Source organism: Pagrus major, chromosome 12 (genome assembly GCF_040436345.1).
Source record: "Pagrus major chromosome 12, Pma_NU_1.0".
Classification (NCBI taxonomy): Eukaryota; Metazoa; Chordata; class Actinopteri; order Spariformes; family Sparidae; genus Pagrus; species Pagrus major.
Window position 1 is genome coordinate 11111750 of NC_133226.1, and position 18225 is coordinate 11129974.

At 41.7% G+C, this 18225-nt stretch overlaps 1 protein-coding gene across 2 annotated transcripts in view; it reads right to left on the reverse strand.

Annotated features, from left to right (window-relative positions):
* The window catches only part of plppr1 (phospholipid phosphatase related 1), a 64250-nt gene that overhangs the window by 11719 nt on the left and 34306 nt on the right, over positions 1–18225 (reverse strand). For both annotated transcript variants that reach the window (XM_073478208.1, XM_073478209.1), the window contains exons 3-5: positions 16774–16962; positions 6234–6366; positions 642–892 (exon numbers count right to left, since the gene is read on the reverse strand). In XM_073478208.1, coding sequence (XP_073334309.1) covers positions 642–892; positions 6234–6366; positions 16774–16962 — 573 coding nt within the window. The remainder of the gene's footprint in view (positions 1–641; positions 893–6233; positions 6367–16773; positions 16963–18225) is intronic.

An 18225-nucleotide genomic window follows, 5' to 3' on the forward strand; every position in this document is an offset into this window, starting at 1 on the left:
AAAACTACAGTTGTAGTGCACCTTTGAGTTGTTCTAAAGTCTAAAAGAGAAAGGAATAACAGTGAGAAGGATTTAAAGAGAAAGAATGTGAATTTTACAATGTCGTGTGGTGAACACAAACAGCAATCAACCTACATATATAGCTCTGTTCGCACGGGTATGATATTAGTGGGGGAAGTCTGTATTCTTGCTTGAATTTACTGACATTATGCCCCTGGGTGTGATGTCAGAAGCAAAGCATCTGTTCTTCAGCAGCCACATTAATGATATTGTTTAAAGTTGTTTTGCCCACGTTCTGCATGTGTTACAGACATATGTGCATACTTTCAGCTCATTCAGATCAAGTAATGGATGCTTTATGTACTTAAACATGACAACCTTTTGTTGCTCCTAACCTTTTTGTGACACAAGATGCCGCACTAAAGCTCTCCAGGCAATACTAGTCTGGTATAAATAGGTCTTATATAATCAATGTATTAGAGTGAAATGTTAAGTGAGTCTCATTTCCAGCTCGTCAAATGCTGACACTCTGAGATTGTGGGTCAGATCAGTCGCCATTCATTCCCAAAGCATCAGTATTTGACGAGTTGGAAACGAGACTCAAAAATCGGCGTTCGTACTCATGCGTTACTTCTCCTCACCGTCAGATAAACAGCAGAGTAGACACTCAGCGAAGCGTCCTTGGACGGGAACGACCGGCGCGCGTTCTCCACGACGACGGGGTTCCCGGTGCAGATGTTGCCGTTGATGATAAACTGGTGATTGAAGCGACACTCGGTGCCGGTGTAGTTGGGCTTGCAGACGGACAGGAAGTAGGGCGAGAGACCTCCCGTCACCACCTGGCCCGCATTGACGAAGATGTCTGTTGCGAACAGACCGAACGCAAACACACCTGCAGGCACACAGACACACAACGAGAAATTATCGCACGTAAAAAAAAAAAAAACACATAGCAAAGAAACATTAAGACATAAACTCATCACATCATGATGCAATCACTTTAAAATACCAGGTTGCAGCTGGCTATGACTATCTGGCTCGCAACTGTCATTATGCTGAGCTAGACCCTAGAATATCTAATGCTACCATTACATTTATTTCATCGTCGAAAAATTGAAAACATTTTTATTTTTTGTTTGCAGGATGCACGAAGAGAACAGAACTGTTAGCGTTAAATGAAGTTAAATTGAAGGGAAAGAAGAGTGGACAACAGGCGGAGAAAGAAACATAAACACCTAGAAAAAGAATAGCATCTAATATGAATGATTGCAGTGACAATTTCAGCCCACCAACCCTGACCGGTGTCTGCGTCTGCATTCCTTTTTGCTGTGAAATATGACTGCTGATTATCTGGCCTGCTTAGCCATGAAATTACTCTGCTTTGTATTCTCATCCTAGGGAGGGGAGGGGCTGCAGAGGGCTGGGGGGTAGGGTTGTGTGCCTGTTAGGGGCACAGGGACACGATTGTGTGAAGGGCATCGAAGGGATATAGAGAGGGAATTAGGGTGAAAGGAGAGGAGATGGGAGGGAGCGCGAGAGAGAGAGAGAGAGCGGGAAACTAAAAGCCTGGATGATCCTACAAATTTCAGAGACAAGTCGGGAACGGACGGAAATATAAATCATGATTGCCTAATGAATTTCTGATGAGTGTTTTATGAATTGAAGGGGTATTATTTGAATATGAACAATGCCAGGAAAGTCCAGCAGACGACCCTCTTTACTGGAACAGATAGCAGAGAGCCTGTCAGTTTGCCCAGTTCTACTCAAGTCCTGTAGAGAAATGGACGTAAAAATCTTACTGTGACAATTGTAGTTGGAAGTCTTGTAAGCTCTTTTAGAAAAGCAACACGTGTCAGAGGTTGCAAACCTTATCTGTAATCATGGCGTGAAACAAAAGATACTCGTTCATAGACCGTCTTTATATGATCCAACATGTTCGATAAAGATGTAGAAAAATTCAATTTTGCCTTCAGCGGCTAATGCAGTTTCAGAGAAGCTGCAGTAAAAGCATCGCAGCTGGACTCGATCCCAATTGGCTCCCTTCACTGGAGAATTACTGAAATCTGTGCAGTCAGCCCCTGTTTGCTTTATAGAAACTGAAAAGCCTCAACCAGCAAGTTTACCTGCTGGTTGAGGCTGACTGAGTTTAAATCAAAGCAGAAGCTGTGTTCAGCCAATCAGGATCCAACCATGTCGGTCCAAGACGCTTAACAGAATAGCCTAATATTCTCTTCCGTTATATGCATGTGCATGCTTATTTGGAATTTTCTCCCTATAAATACTAATTATGTCTGAAGAATATGCAAAAAAAAAAAAAAAAAATCAGATTGAGATTATTTTGTCAGATATTGCGATTGATTGTGATAGAAATTTTAACGGGAATGGTAATTTTACATTTAAAATTTAGCCAAGGTGTTGAATAATGGCCAGAGCATTACTTGCAGAACCTTATGATGTCACAGTGAAGGTGACATTTGATTATTTTGGATATAAAGCGTCATTACTCCATCAGTCTATCCTATTACACACTGGTGTTTTGTTAGAATTATCATATGAATCGTTGAGTAACGGCCAAAAATGTGTTTTGTGAGGTCACAGTGACCTTGACCTTTAACCTTTGACTACCAAATTCTAATCAGTTCATCCTTGACTCCAAGTGAACGTTTGTGCCAAATATGAAGAAATTCCCTCAAGGCGTTCTTGAGATATCACTTTCACAAGAATAAGACAGACGGACGGATATCTCTAACTCTAACCCGGCCCTGGCTATCAGCAGCGCGGAGGACATAATTATGATGAACAAGCATGTTCCCTTACACCTGGAGAATATGATTTATAGGCCAGGACATCTCTAGCATCACAATGCTTCATTTATAATACTATATGGTGACACATTTTACCTTTATCAAAAGCTCTTCAGCCCTAACACTAAAGTATGTTATGGATACTGTAAAGTAATGTAATTCTACTCACTCTCGAACAAAGGTGAGGTGTTTGCAACAGTGTGCTCCTGAAAGCGGTCATCTGATCATATAAGCCAAGTCTATTGCCTCCTGAGTACACTTGAGGAAACACACACCGGCACAATCTGGACATCATCTTCACATTACGCTACACCGCTGTCCTATTTCCCAGTGTCAACGAGCATCAACGCCTCAACAAAAGCAGCGAATGTGTCATATTTGCTCCACGGATCACATTCCCAGTCACCAGGCTTCACGGCTTCACAGTTGCTAGTGTCTACACCAGTGGAGGCTGGTCTACAGAGGCAGAGGAGGTTGCTCGTCCTCTGTTTTTGAGAGGCAAGAGGGAGATCAAAATATAAAAAAAAGAAGAGCAAGTGTGAGAGTAATTGGTTGGAATAAACCATTGCCAAAACTCAGGATCATTTATAAAACATTTTTTGCTCTTTTGCTCTCGGTTCTTTTGATAAATCCATTTTTGAAATTCTAATTAAAATGCTTAAACAGCGACAACTGCAGTCTGGTCGACCTTCTTAACCTCATTTCCAAATTCTCTGTCTTTTCATCCATTTCATCTATGTTGCTTGTATTCTCTGTCGGGGCTACCCTCTTTTTCTTTTTGTAGGATAAATTAGTGCTGTGGCTCTTTTTTTTCTTCTGTTTTTTGTTTTTTCAACAGGAAGCTGGAGTTGTTTTATAACATGAACAAACTAAATCCTCATCCTCTGAATCATCAGGTTTACTGGCAGCTTTTTGCATCGGAGCTCCCCTCACAGGTGACTGACAGCACCCACATTCAACTGTCAGCTTAGCCATGATATACAGCATGTCGCTTCCTGGTTAAACGCTTACTGTAAGACCAGAAGGAATCCTGATGCATGGTATACTGAGCTGTTATAGCTGCTTGTACAGTTCTGTGCTAAATGAAACAGCCGGAGACGAAACATAAATTGAACAGAATCGGAATAAAGACTGAACTGAAAGCCACTGAAGCACTTTATTCTCACTGCATTATAAAAGGTGATGTGATCACTGAGGTGCATACGCATACGCAGTGAATAATGATGTGATCACTTAGCTACCAAAAACACAAAAACAAAACAAAGTCAGTGAGTATAAATCTTCGTACTGAACTGAATGAAATGGTTTAAATCATCGAAACAATGCCTAATTTGTCTTCTTTTGGTCCAGTGAAGCTGCACTGAGGTGATGCACCGCGCAAACACTGATTGGATTTCACAGGAATGTGCCACATGGTGTCAACGAGCAACCAAATATCCCAAGGCTGACAATGGTATGAGGAGATCAACCGCCTTCCTGTTGTGTCAGGGGATGCAAGACGTATGCAATCACAGTTTGTTGTGACCACAAAATTCTTGGAGCTGTCTCCTTAACTGACGATGCCAGTTTGAATTATGCTTATTTTGTTTCATTTGAGTTGTTCCCACTATGACCAGGTGTTAATATTTTGTTATGAAAATAAAGTTTAGTTTTTCCAGACTTCTGTTTAAATCAGTTTTACCAGCATTTGCTTAACCGTTAATCAGGGTCCTAAATTAGCACCCGCCAATCAAAAAATACGGGTAGATTTTCCATTTGGCAATTCATTTGCCAAACTGTCCGGTAAAAGTTTGAAGCAAAATAGTCATGGTTGGTTAATAGTTAATAGTCATGGATCAGTTTTACTGCAGCTGTTACTTCTTAAAATGTGCAAAATGAAAGAATTAGCCACGTGCTATTTATACTCCAAACAAAGGGAGGCAGTGTATCACCACAGTAACCGCTAACTGCTGCTATCTGTAGCTCCCATTCGCTAGTTAGCTCAACTAGCCAAGCAGCTAGTGCTCCTTTTAGCTTACTCTGCCTGGACTGGGAGTTGGAGCATCGGAGGAGTGTTGGTGTTGTTTACTATCGGACTATCACCTCCCGAGTACAAAGTGGCTAGGGGCTAGCTGGTTAGCATGCTAACTTGTAGATATCTCTGCAACACAGTATATAGATGTATTTTACATGCGGTCAAAACTGTTTCTATACATGATTTTAACTTTTTAATGTTTTAAACTAAACTTCTTACATATTACACCTTTAAAAGTAATGACTCCCTAAATCCTGATGCAGGGTTGCAATGAAAAGAAAGACAAGACGGACGTATGTTTGGTTTTACTTCATGGTACAATGAAGGGCTGTAGCTTTCAATTGCATAGAGTTAAATCCTGTGGGCTTTGAATTCTGGCATCTTTAGTGATGTAACTCTCTCAGCAGAGCATCTCCGGTTTTGACAGGCTTTTACTCCTGACCTGTAACCAATCAGATCGTGGTGTGGGCGGGACACTGACAGACTAGAGAGTTGTGGGTACAGACGGAGAGAAGTGGCTACATCAGAGCCACAGTAAAGCATTTCAAAGATTTTATTCTACTCACTAAACCATTGCATAACACGGTTCAGCTGCTAGTGGTAGAACATCTGATGACAAGGTTTAAGTTGATTAAAAGTGATAAGGCATCCTTAACCTTCACATTTACTTTAATGTTTGATCCTTAAAGGTGCAATATGTGCACATTTTAGAAAACATTAAAATTTTAACCAACATCAATAGAATGTAAAGAAATAAAAGTTTTTGCATTGTGTGAAAGACGGTGATGAATAGTATTGCAGAGGTATCGTTTTAAGTTAGCATGCTAATCAGGTAGATGATAGTCTGATAGACAACACAACAGCCACAGTTAGCAGCTACAGTTAGCAGCAGTTAGTGGTTACTCTGGTGATATGCTGCCCCCTAGTTGTTTGGAGTGTGAATTCGACAGGTGGCCAATTCTTACATACAGTATTGCACCTTTAAGTACTTTTAATAGCAAATACTTAAGTAGAATTTTGAGATCGAGACTTCTTTAGTTGAATTCAGGCCTGAATGAATTAACCGTTGATCAATATATCAATAAATTTAGCTCAAATTATGCTCTGGCCTCTTCCTTAACTTTGAATGCAACATAATCCCTTATTATGCCAGTGAAATGTACTGAAATGAATGTCTGTATGACACCAAAGTTGCAACAAACTTGACATTTGAAGGGCTCCGGCCAAAATAACAAAAGCCCAAGTTTTGCACCCCAGTTTGCATGTGAAAGGACAGGCAAACACATTCCTGATGAATGAGCGTGCTTGCTCATGACAGCGTGCATCTCTGAGTTGTCAGCTGCTACCTGGTACCGTCAGCGTGAACGAGCCCGGGGCTAGTTTTTGACTGTCTGTGGTGGAAAAAAAATTCTTACCTATGAAGCGTATGATGCGGCGGATAAGGGGGTTGAGGTAACAACAGTCTCCTGTCACGATGGTTTTCTCCTGGGCCAGGAGAGCTTCCCTCGTTGACTTCATCACATACATGGACACCTCGCCGATGAAAATCTGCACACACGCACCCAGAAAACACAGGAAGAGGAGTAGATTTAGAACGATAACGAGGAAATGCAAAGAGAAAAAGCATTAAGCACGCACAAGAAAGGAAATAAAACATAAAGTTAGGCATCCCATTATGTGGCAGAGGAACATTTTGCCCCTGTCTGGCCTGTGTACATAAACCACTGTGTCTTAATGCAGCCTTTCTTCAGGTCCATTATATTGTGGGCATTACATCAGGTCTAATGGAAAAACTGCTGCTGGACACACTAAATGAAACTCGTTGCGGGCTGCCTTGGGTGACGCAGGCTGGTTGAGAAATATGTGTGTGTTTGTGAGTGGCACTGTGTGCATATGTGTGCACACATGTGGTTTTGGCCTTTGGTGTAAATGTGTGTGTGTGTGTTTGTGTTGATAAAAGCTGTTTGCTTTGAGCCCCAGGACAGGTAACAAAAGTCCTGTGTTTTCCTCGATCCCTCATGAATGCCTTTTTATCATCGACATGTTTTCGGGAAGGCAACTCTAATCTATTTTGTTCTTTGTGTCTATGAGCAGCGAGAGCAACAGATTCTGTTGTCGATGTTGGGAAACTCATAAAACAAAGAACAAAGAGGGACTGACAGCAGTCGCATGAAGCCCGTGTGAATGTTTCAAAGCTCTTCCCTGGATTCAGCCCTGCCTGGATTAGTCAGCATGAAGGAGGCTGAATTCATATTTTTCAAACATGTTTTTCCACCGGATGATGGCTGACGTAAAGCATGCAAATACCAAATCAAGCTATCATCAAATGCATCACGACAGAAAATATCTTCTGATGCATAATGACTTGGAAACATCGGTCTTCAAAGGCGACATCACCAAAAAAAAATACCTTTATCTTCAAATAGACTGTATCTATAGACGGCAGGCAGCTTGTATCATGTAGTTTGGCTGTACAGTCGTGACAAATCAAAATTCACACTTAACGGACAAAATGTCACTTGAGGCTATAAATCTCGGGTTGTTTAAAGGAAAAATTCATGATCTAAATGTAGACAAAATTATTCATGGGTCTCTTTCAGCATCATGTGCGTAATGCTTGATCAAAGTCGTGCGTATGCAAGGAATCCACAAAAACTAAACAGACATATGCTACATCTGAAATACAGTTCTGCCATAAACACAACGCAGATATACCTTCATCTCCAGCGACTGTCAGCTTCTGGCAAACCTTTAAAGCACAGTCTGCTCTGATTGGTCAGCCGTCACAGGCCTGAGCAACAACTGTGTTTACACATCAGCTCTGCCGTTGTTTTTTCAACCACAGCCATGATGGGGGCATATTTCTCTGACCTCATTCTCAGGGAGGGAAGCTTGAATTCTGGGATAATGTTAGACCGCTGTGTTCCAGGTTGCAAGTTGTATAAACGTAGGGAATCCGACAAATCGTTACCATTTCACCACTTTCCAAAATCTGCAGAAATCTGAAAGGGACATCGGAAAGCTAAAGTTAGCTGTTGTCTCATGAAAGCTAATGGGTTATCAAATATGTTGTATTTCCCTAAATATGGCCTGATGTCCCTGGATTTTCACCATCCATTGTCTTTTCAGTCGCTGATCAAGCATTAGCTTTAAAATAACTAATAACTACAAAATCATGTCCATTCAGGTCCCTGAAACGCTGCTAATCAGTGACTCATTTCCTGATACTACTCCAAAATAATGACTTTCACATTTTCAAGCAACTAGTAATTGCCTTGAAGTATTTCTCTCACTAGAGTCCTCCTCAGCACTTAAAAGGTTTGACACCACTGACTGATCGTCTTATTTCAAGTCATGTAACCTCCACTCTCCAAAATACAAACTCGTGAGAACTGCACAGAGCTGACTGGAAACAACTATCTCCATGTCAGAAAAACTGAGGAACAAACTTGGCATTCAACTGACAGGGCGGGGTGTCTGAGCAGAAAATGAAAAGGTTGAACAACAAATAGGACACGGAAATCTTTCTCAGGGTGCTTAATTCTTTGGAGTAATTTGCCTGAAATGAAATGAAAAGAACAGAGTTCTGGTTCATCTACTGTCTTAATAAGACTGACCCATCCACAGGCTGAACAGATTTATGGGCGCGCAGGTCCGCAGTACCCTTGAAAAGTCAATAAAATACTGGGCCTGTGACATTAAAATGACAGATGGTAACTGCTGACAGAAGTTAGGAGTACCTTTTTTTTGTAGGTGTTCACCCTGCCTACATTTTTAGACATGCACATTAAATGTGTCCAGTGGAGAACAGTAAATGATTCGTGGTGCTGCTTATCATACAGCCAAAAGTAGAGAATCAAGCACGCAGCCTGATTACCTTGTGAGATCTGCGATCTTTAGTTTGATTGACAAGTGGTGGTAGCGCTCTCCCGCTGTTGATTGGGACAGACAGATGGTTCAACCAATCACCTGCCAACTATCTTTTATAGAGTACCTGCCCTTTTCCAAACTGTTTCAAGTGCAGCCTTCCCAGATAGTCCTGTATAATAAACCACCAGGCATGCCAGGTTAATGACCCAGGGCAGCAGAAAACAAGCCGTAGTAGTTCAAGCTGAGTGACGTCTAGTTGGAAATATGCAATGTAATGCAAATGTATTAGCTGGTTGAAAGAGCCCTCAGTGAACCAAAACAGACAAAAATGGCAAGAAAAATTGTCTTTCAATCTGCGTTCTGCATTCATCAGGGCTATCCATTATGTTTTCTTAATGAATCTTTCAGTCTATCAAATGTGGAGACATGATAAAATATTCTTATCACAGGTCTCTAGAAAAAAAGAAGCAACCTCTCACATCACCGAACACATAAATGTTTTTGCCTGATGAATAGAAATACAAATCAGTTGTTAAAACTGTTGAGTATCTGACTGGTCACTGATGACTGACTCAGGGCATTGAGGTAGAACCTGATAAGTAGTGATTATCAAGTGAACACCACCACACCTTAAGGTAACAGGATGGGTCACCCACCAATTGAGCAAAAAACACAATACATTTTATATAAATAACGGGTCACGTTTTGTGAAAGGAGACTTTCCGCACAATGTTTTGACCGGCCCACAAATGTACCGTTTGGTTCACTCTCACCGCGATCATCACTGTCGTTTTCAGCAAACACATTCTCACAATCCTGCAATGAGTGACTGACTGTCAAAGTTGGCGACTAGCACAGTGGAGCATTTAGCAGCTTAAGGGCCAGATATTTCCCAGAGGAGTGGAAAACAGAGCCAGAAGGAGACAGAAATTAGACTTACACTCATTAAGTGGCCAGACACACAGCTCCAAATGAATGCTAAAGTTGCTCCAAGTCTGCTGGAAGTGTAAATAGGCGACTGTTTGCTGACTTTTACACGTTCACTTTGAGAATTAAAAAAAAAAAAAAGGAATTAATTAACGGTCCTTTAATGTCTTTTTAATGAGTTGATATTTTTCAGTATTGCTACCAAGACACACATTAAAAGGAAGTGAAATCAGCCATTAAGGGCCAAAATTGGTATGGAAAAACGCACTGGTGGTGCGAGTCTTCTTCTCTGCTATCTCTCTGCCTGTAGAGAAACTTGTACAGTCAGGCTCGGTACCAAACATTAGGCACTACCTGTTTCTGTTGGATCCACACTTGACATGAACAACATCCTGCTTCCATGATCTTGGCTCCGAGGGTGAAGGACTGACTTCCTGACGCCTGTCCACGGCTGAACGGGTTTATAGAGCGCTGCACGAGTACGACCCGTCTAACCTCCACAGCCTCCCATTGGTCCCGCCATGTGGAACGTTCTGCATAAATTACTGCCTCTTTGCTAATTGGCCAAAATCCCAGCCATGTCATCATTAATTCTGATTGGCTGCTCCTATGGTTTATGACGCGTGTGGCGATGGATATATACGGCGTCGAGCACAACTCAAGCACCTGACGCAGCACTCTCAAAGGGCACAATTAAAAAAGTTTGGGGTGGCGTACAGACGGCTGAAGAGACTGCGAAATACAAAGGCCACATGTAGGCGAATGAGAGAGAAAGGAAGGGAATGCAAATATGAGAAATGTCCAGCAGTGCTAAACTTGCTGACGCAGCCCTCTTTGAGGAGGGGTGTGAGATCAGGGACGAGCAGGATAAAGGATGACACGGTTCGTCTTATTAGGATTTAATGGGTTTTATGTTAAACTACTCACAAAAACTAAAATTGTCCAACCATAAGAGGAAAAAGAACATAATCACACTGATAAATAAGGTAAAAGAAATGAATGGTAGGAAGAAAAGATTTTTGCTTTAAAGGGACAGTTCACCCCCAAATAAACCTACATAGTTTATCTGTTGTGCTATGTATCCATCTACAACCGCCAACCACATCATTAGCCAAAGGAAGGGTGCATCTACTGCTGGACGAGAGGCTAGCAGGCTAAGCCAACTAAGCTAGCTACAGCTCAGCAGGAGAATGCCATTCATGTTCTTTTCCTCCATGATTAGATCCACGCTTTCTTTTGCGCCATGATAAGGCCGGTGGATTTAGAAAATAGGCAGAAAGAAAATAGTTCCTCTATGAAACTGCTCACAACAAGGTCTGGAGTATTTTGAGTCAACGAGTCATGATTTGGCAACAGGAAGTTAGCCTTATGTGACAATAATTTACGAGAAATGTTCCAGTGTGGTTTGTATTGGATATACAGTATATGTAATGTCATACACATGGTGGACACAGGAAGTGACATTTAACTCCTTTGTGCAGCTTCCAAAACACATAAAAATTCAGAGCCGTGTCAGCCGCTGCACACCCCGACGTGCAGGAGGGTGCGAGGGCCCGCTCAATGCTGCTTGCAGCTTTAATCCTTTTTCTTTTTTGTGAAGTAAGCAGTGCAGAAGAGTCAAAAGTGCTCACAGATGCACTCTAACCAAATCAGCTGTAAATAATATCATCTGTCACATTTCCTGGCCAATCAGAGCACTCTTCCAGATTTTGAACCAATTCATTTTATTGTGTGTGTCAGGGTGTGTGTGTGTGTGTGTGTGCGTGCGTGCGTGTGCGTGCGTGTGTGAACAGGTGTGTAACACTGAAGACTGCTGATGCATCTGCACACCAATTAGCTACAGGGAGAAAATACGAGCTACAGGATGCGTTTTATTTTTTCGATAAAAGAGACAATAATTCAGATCCAACTCCAGATAACACACTGCTTATAATGCACTCAATGTTTAGAGCCGAGAGCAAATAATGAAATGTCCCAGACAATAAACATAAAAAGCGGAGGAGCAGAACAGTAATATCTCATTACAGATAAATGGGTGGCGTGTGTCCAGGAAGCAGACATCTTTAACAATCACATCCCTGATTAAGTGCCTCTTGGAACTGGAATAGAAAAGGAAGATTGTGTGTGTGTGTGCAGTTCAAGTGCTGCCAGGGCGAATTAGATAACCTTGAATTAGATAACCTTGAGATGTCAATCACTGAGATTGACATCTTTTAACATGTTTAACTGTTTTAAAAAGTGTATGTCTGGTAATGCTATCATTGTGAAATACTGATATTTCATGTATGAATTGCTGATATTCTGTATACTTAAAGTTTCAATATGTAGGAATCAGCCAGCTGTCATATACAGGGCAGCATATCCCCAGAGAACCCGCTTACTGCTGCTAACTGTATCTGCCATTAACTTGTTAGCTCAGTTCGCCGTGCAGCTAGCAGTCCTATCAGTCCGCCGCCAGAGGCCTGAGCCATACTACCGAACTATCATATATTGATGTACAGTGTTGTACTCAACAGGAAGGGCCGGTGCTAGCTGGTTAGCATGCTTACTTCAGAGGATATCTCTGCAGCAAAGCACATAGACATCTTTGACATAATGTCAAAACTGTTGTTTCTTCACATTCTCTTCATAATTTTAGTACATTTTTGAATGTCTTAAAGTCAAATTTTTACATATTGCACCTTTACTATACTACTAAGATGAATTAAATGCGTCATTTGTAGGAAATGGCCAACATTTAAAGGTAACCCCAAAACTATAGGGGGCAGCATAACTGCCTACTGCTGCTCACTGTACTGGACTTGCAAGTAGCTCAGTTAGCATTGGAGCTAAGTGACCCCATTAGCTGATGAGAGTCTACCCGCACTGCGAATATTTTCACATCTTAATCTCTGGAGTGAGGATTTATTTGACCAAACCAAGAATCTGATGGTAAGTTTTATTTAGTTGAAGTCGAGTTTGAATGAAGTGTGTTTTACGATGAGTTAACGAGGCAATTAAGCTTGGTAAAACAGAAATAATTGATGTTCATTGATGAATTCATTTTTGAATGTTTTAAAACTAAAACTCTGACCATACACACATACATACAGTACTGAATGAAACAATACACAGCATGATTAATGAGGAAGGACTGGGAAAGGATGGGTGATTGGAAAAGACAGATTCAGCTGTGTAGTTCTGGTTGGCTCACACAGATCACCAGAAAAATTTTATGTTTTAGTCAAAGTGCCTGATTGATGCTAACCAGACGTGTCAGATGGTTTGTTACACAGAACCATCTGGGAAGTCGTTCTTGGAAACTGTTTGGAAAAGGGCAGGCACTTTAAAAAAATACTTAGCAGGTGATTGAATAAACTGTCTGTCTGTCACCGTCTATCACAGGCTAACTTTAACCAATCAGATGAACAGTAGGAGAATGCTCCCACCAGCGGAGGCTGCCAGTTAATCAAACTTTTACCCAGGCCAGTTGGGAGAAAACATCTTTTCCATCGAGAAAAGATTCAATGCCTAATCAAATATACTCTACAGGGCTGATGTTACAGATGCTAGAGCAGTTACGCCTCTTTTAGAAACTGCCATTGTTGTTTTCAGATGAACCCTCGCTTCTCTTGCTGGTCATCACACCTAAACCAGGCCCACAGCTGCAAGTAGTTGCATAGTTTGAAGCAACACAGATTCAAATCCAGCTTCCATACAAAGTAATATTAACTCAGCATGCAAATAATTGTATATAATTGTACATTTGTTACACACTTACACATCTGACAGTGTTGGATGTAATGATAATGGTAATCACAATGAGAGCAGTCTTAGCTAAGCAGTAGTCTTTTAGTCATCAAACTGCATTTACAGCGTGAAGCTTCACAATTCAGTATTTTAGTAATCTGTTGCTATGTCATATTTCCTCCCCAGATGACTGATGTGTAGAATGGATAATTGTTGAAAATCCCTTACAACCATCATCATGTCTGCACTGATCTGATGCACTGCTGGAGGCCTTCATATTCATGCACTCCATAATTAAAAACACACTGAAGCCTCCGACCGTGAAGCAGATTGTATCTGTAGTCCTGCACATATGGTCCGTTTTGAACGTGAAAACATGAATTATGAAATTAAACAGACACATGCAAACAGTCTGCAGGAGGTGTTCAGAATATATCTGACATGGGTTTAATAATGAACTGACCCCAGAGGGCCCCGAGACATATGGTGCCTGGTGGAGTGTGCTGTGGTTGGGGTGAACAAGCGTGGAGCAAAACTGACATCTGGTGGCCGGGTGTGGCTACTACTGCATGAAGCGTTTGAATCAGCAATGCAGCCCTTGCCCTACATTCATGTGCAACCTTCACTCAGCTTTACAAATTAATAAGTCTGATCTTTTTTGGGTACAATACGCTCAGAAAATGATTTCCTATAGAGCCTTTTCATGGAAGATATTCTATAATGTTGTAGCAGGTACACGGTAGGTGTACTCAATAACATTAAATAGGGATGCACACTGTGTGAGCTGGCTGATGCACTTAAATGACTGAGCCATCGTTAACTGTATTAATTAATTACATCTGTGCTTTTCCTAAAGTCAGAATGAATGTAATGTGATGTCTGTGATGAAAAAGGTCTATTCAAGCGAGTTTCTCACCAAATCCACACTATTGCAAAAAATTGCAACGTGCTACATACTTAGCCTGTAGTATATTGTTTTAGCAGCAACTACACAAAAAAAGCAACATCGCTGATTATTATAAACGAACAGGAAATGATTCAGTATTTGCAACATTGGACGCCAATCAAACTACTTAGGAATGTCACCGGCAATTAAATGTTTACAGACAAGAGCATGTTTTCTTAGCCAACTTTGAACAGCCCCTTCATTCCCTTTGTTGCACTGTATAAGAATGGTGTCCAGAGTAACTGCAAGACAATCATCTAATGCTACATCATGATATCTTTCAGTGTTTTTCAATCCTGGTCCTGGGGCCCTCTGTCTTGCATGTTTTAGAAGTTCCCCCGCCCCAATACACCTGATTCAAGTGAATGGGTCGTTATCAGACCTCAGCAGAGTTTGATGATGAGCTGATCATTTGAATCAGGTGTGTTGGGGCAGGGAAACATCTAAAACTTGCAGGGCAGAGGGCCTCCAGGAACAGACTGAAAAACACTGGACAAACTGAAGAATACAAAATATCCCTCAAAGGGCAAAATGCAGGAATTATGTATTTATTCACTGCATTGTGGTGTCACAGGAGATGACACTAACTGAGTCTTACCTCAGTGCCTCTTTTGAGAAAAATATCAGCCAGCGTATCCATAAAGTTGGTGGTTGGTTTGAGTATACTTTGTCTGATCTTTAACATATTTAAAACTTGCTCAAAGTATTAGTGCATTGTATGTATTATGGACGCATTTTTTCTTTGATGTTTTCTATTCAAAAAAGTATTTCCACTGCTGGAAAGTTGGCCCTTGTTTAAAACTGGGCTGTCATGCAGTACAAAGACACATATGTTTGGACAGAGAAAAGGTGCTGTGATATTCCCTTTTTGCTCAAAATGTAGAAAACAGAATGCACTGCACCACACAGGACCAATGAACACTCCCGCTGATGGGTGAATAATGCTGCATTCAATTGCACTCGGAACTCCCGACACGGAAAAGTGCAATGGAATAGTCATCCAAGTCGGAATTCCAAGTCGGAAACTCGGGCAGAGATCCACCAGCCGACATAAACACAGACGACGTCAGAGCAGTGTGGCAGCGCACATAGTGAACATTTACTTTTTACTTTACAGTGTTCTTTGTAGTTGTCATTTCCACTTTCATTCAGCTGATCCGTGCTCAACAGAAGTCTTCGAGAGGACGCGTTAGGAGCCTATACCTCCTGTCTTTTTAAGTAAAGACCCTTAACTGTTAAATCAGCTGCTGCAGTTGCTTGTGAAGTTCACAGACTTGCCATTCAAACACCTGCTTTCAGCGGGCGTCCATGTGTTTCCGAGCAGATGGGACGCTTTGAGATTGGAAGTCAGAAACACCGTGGGTTCACATTTGATCGGCATTGCCTAGTTTGACAGCGTGATTTGAGTTTTTTCACAGTGCGGTAACAATATGGCGCCACTTCTAGTGCACAATCTTTCCTTGCAGCTAAACGGCACACTAAAAATGGAACTAATTTGATTAAAAAATAAACATTTTAGGCGAGAAATAGGCAGTGCAGCAACAGGATCTTAGTTTATAGTTTATCAGCGCTGTCTAGTTTAGACAGTTTGATCCGAATTCGGTGAGACGCCCATCACTCGATACGAGAGAGAGAGAAAGTGAGGCGACTGTACTCTTTGTGTCCGTGAATGTGGACATACAAAACACTGAAGTATACAACAGCCTTTAAATCCACCAGGTGATGTGTTTGCCGTCAACTGGGAGATTTTTGCCTGCAGAATAGAGATAAAAGTACCGTTGTTCAGTTGCATTTAACTACCCACATTGTAGTAATACAAAACTGGTTGAAAATCTGCAAAGTTCCTCTTTAACAACGACTGTGAAAGGACAAGGTGACATATGCTAGTTTATATCTGTAGCGCTCAAAGTCAACTTGACCTCCTGAGTCCCTTTCATTCTGCACATCTGAATGAATGGTGGATGAATGGTTAAACAACACACAACAGGATATCTCCACGGATAAGAAATCGCAGCAAAGTCTAGAAAAAAAAAACATTTTTTCACTATACGCAGCCCAGATACACTGCTCCTTACATAGCATGACTTTACACGCCTCCGGTACATCTAGCAAGACGTTCTGTGGTGCCAAACAGCAAATAGCAAGTCCAAGAGATACCGCATGGAGTTCAAACTATGGAGCTAAAAGTTCAGACTGTGAAATCGGCACCAAACTTATCAGCCGACCCATGAAAATATGAAAATGGTCCCCTGGCAGACGGTTAACCGAGACATTTTCTCCCAAATTTTGGCAGAGGAAGTGAAATTTAGCAAGGTTGGAGGGACGACTGCAGCAGGTTACAGACAGATAAGATGTCTGGCTGAACGTCTTTTCTACAAAGATGGCCTATTTATCGAGTGTAACTTAAATGTAATATATGATTCAACACTGGCGGTTTTAAACACCACAGTGAAACACAAATAAAAGGTTTTATTTTTACTCACGATAGCCGTGGGAGCAGCAGCCACCACGCAGTACAGGATGAGCGGGGGGACGAAGCTGGACTCCTCTGTGCCGGGGTACGGCTTCATCAGCTCGGCGTCATTACAGAAGAAACCCTGCACATGCACGCTGAACAGGTCCGTGCACTCCATGTAGTAGGCCAACAACACCGTGCCGGACATGATGACGAGCTGGAAGAAGAACATGTTGGAGCGAGAGAGAGCGATAGAGTAGAAAAAGTTGAAGAAGAGGAGAAGAAGAAGGAGAATGAGAAGGGGGAAAGAGAGACTTGTTAGTTGTATATCCAGCGCAGTGAATGCTTTTCCCCCGTCGATTCAGTTTTCAGTGATTGAAGGAGCCAATTCCCTGATGCGATTTGTTTTGTGGCTGATCCCTGAACATCACTCGCTCATCTGTGACGTCTATAACAGGTTTTAATACAAACACAGCAGCATCAATTCTCTAAAACCATCTCTTTTCTTCTCTCTCTCTCTCCCTCTCCATCTCATGCTAACTCATCATGCTCATGCACCCCCCCCCCCCCTCCACCCCCCAGCACCACCACCACCACTTACCACCTCCTCTCCTCCCTCACCCCCTCATCCTTTTATCCCTCTAACATCATCTTTTGTCTCTGGCCTCCTTTCGCTCTCCTCCTAGAATCGGCTGCAGGCAATTTTGGGTTTTCATATATATGGTATCCTTAGTCACTGATAGCCGAGCAACACTGGAATATAAAAAATGTAGGACTTCAAAGAAAAGGCTTTAAATGCGGATTTCTGAAAATCAGATGCATTTGTGTCATTCAGACGCTAATGTGCCGATGCTGCCGCCAGCCCAGCCAACCAGCTGGCACTGTGCTGGGGTTTTAATATCATAGGAGAGGGATGAGATGCTGGAGAGGCTGCCAGATAGAAGGAAGGCAATGTAAAGTCACCAGAGCTGGACGATTTAGGATATCTTAGTCAGGCAATTAATTAATGTAAACATTAGTCATGTGGACATAATATTAAATTGGTAGAGTTACAGCTACTCAGCTCCCTGCGATCAGAGTGAAAACGTAAAAACAAAAACATTTTTCTGTAGGAGAAGAGAAGAATAATAAGACGCTTTATGGATCCCATAGGAATCAATAAGTCAATGAGACGGGTAAACACGCTTCAAGCACTCATGTCTGATTATCTTTTCATGTTTGTTAGCTGCAAAACTGCAATCTGCATAATAATGTTTGGATCATAATACCGAAGCAATAGTAGCACTATGAATTGTTCTGATTGTGTAAAACAAGGCTGAGCCGGCCATTTGTAATACTTCTCCCTAACACCAGGTGTCACTGTGCTACTGCAGAAGGATCGGTATTGTTTCCAAATGGAGAACAACTCCCATCTCAGGTTGTAGGCTACGTCCCATAACCTGCTGGGACTTTAAATAATAAAGGGAGAAAAATAACTGGC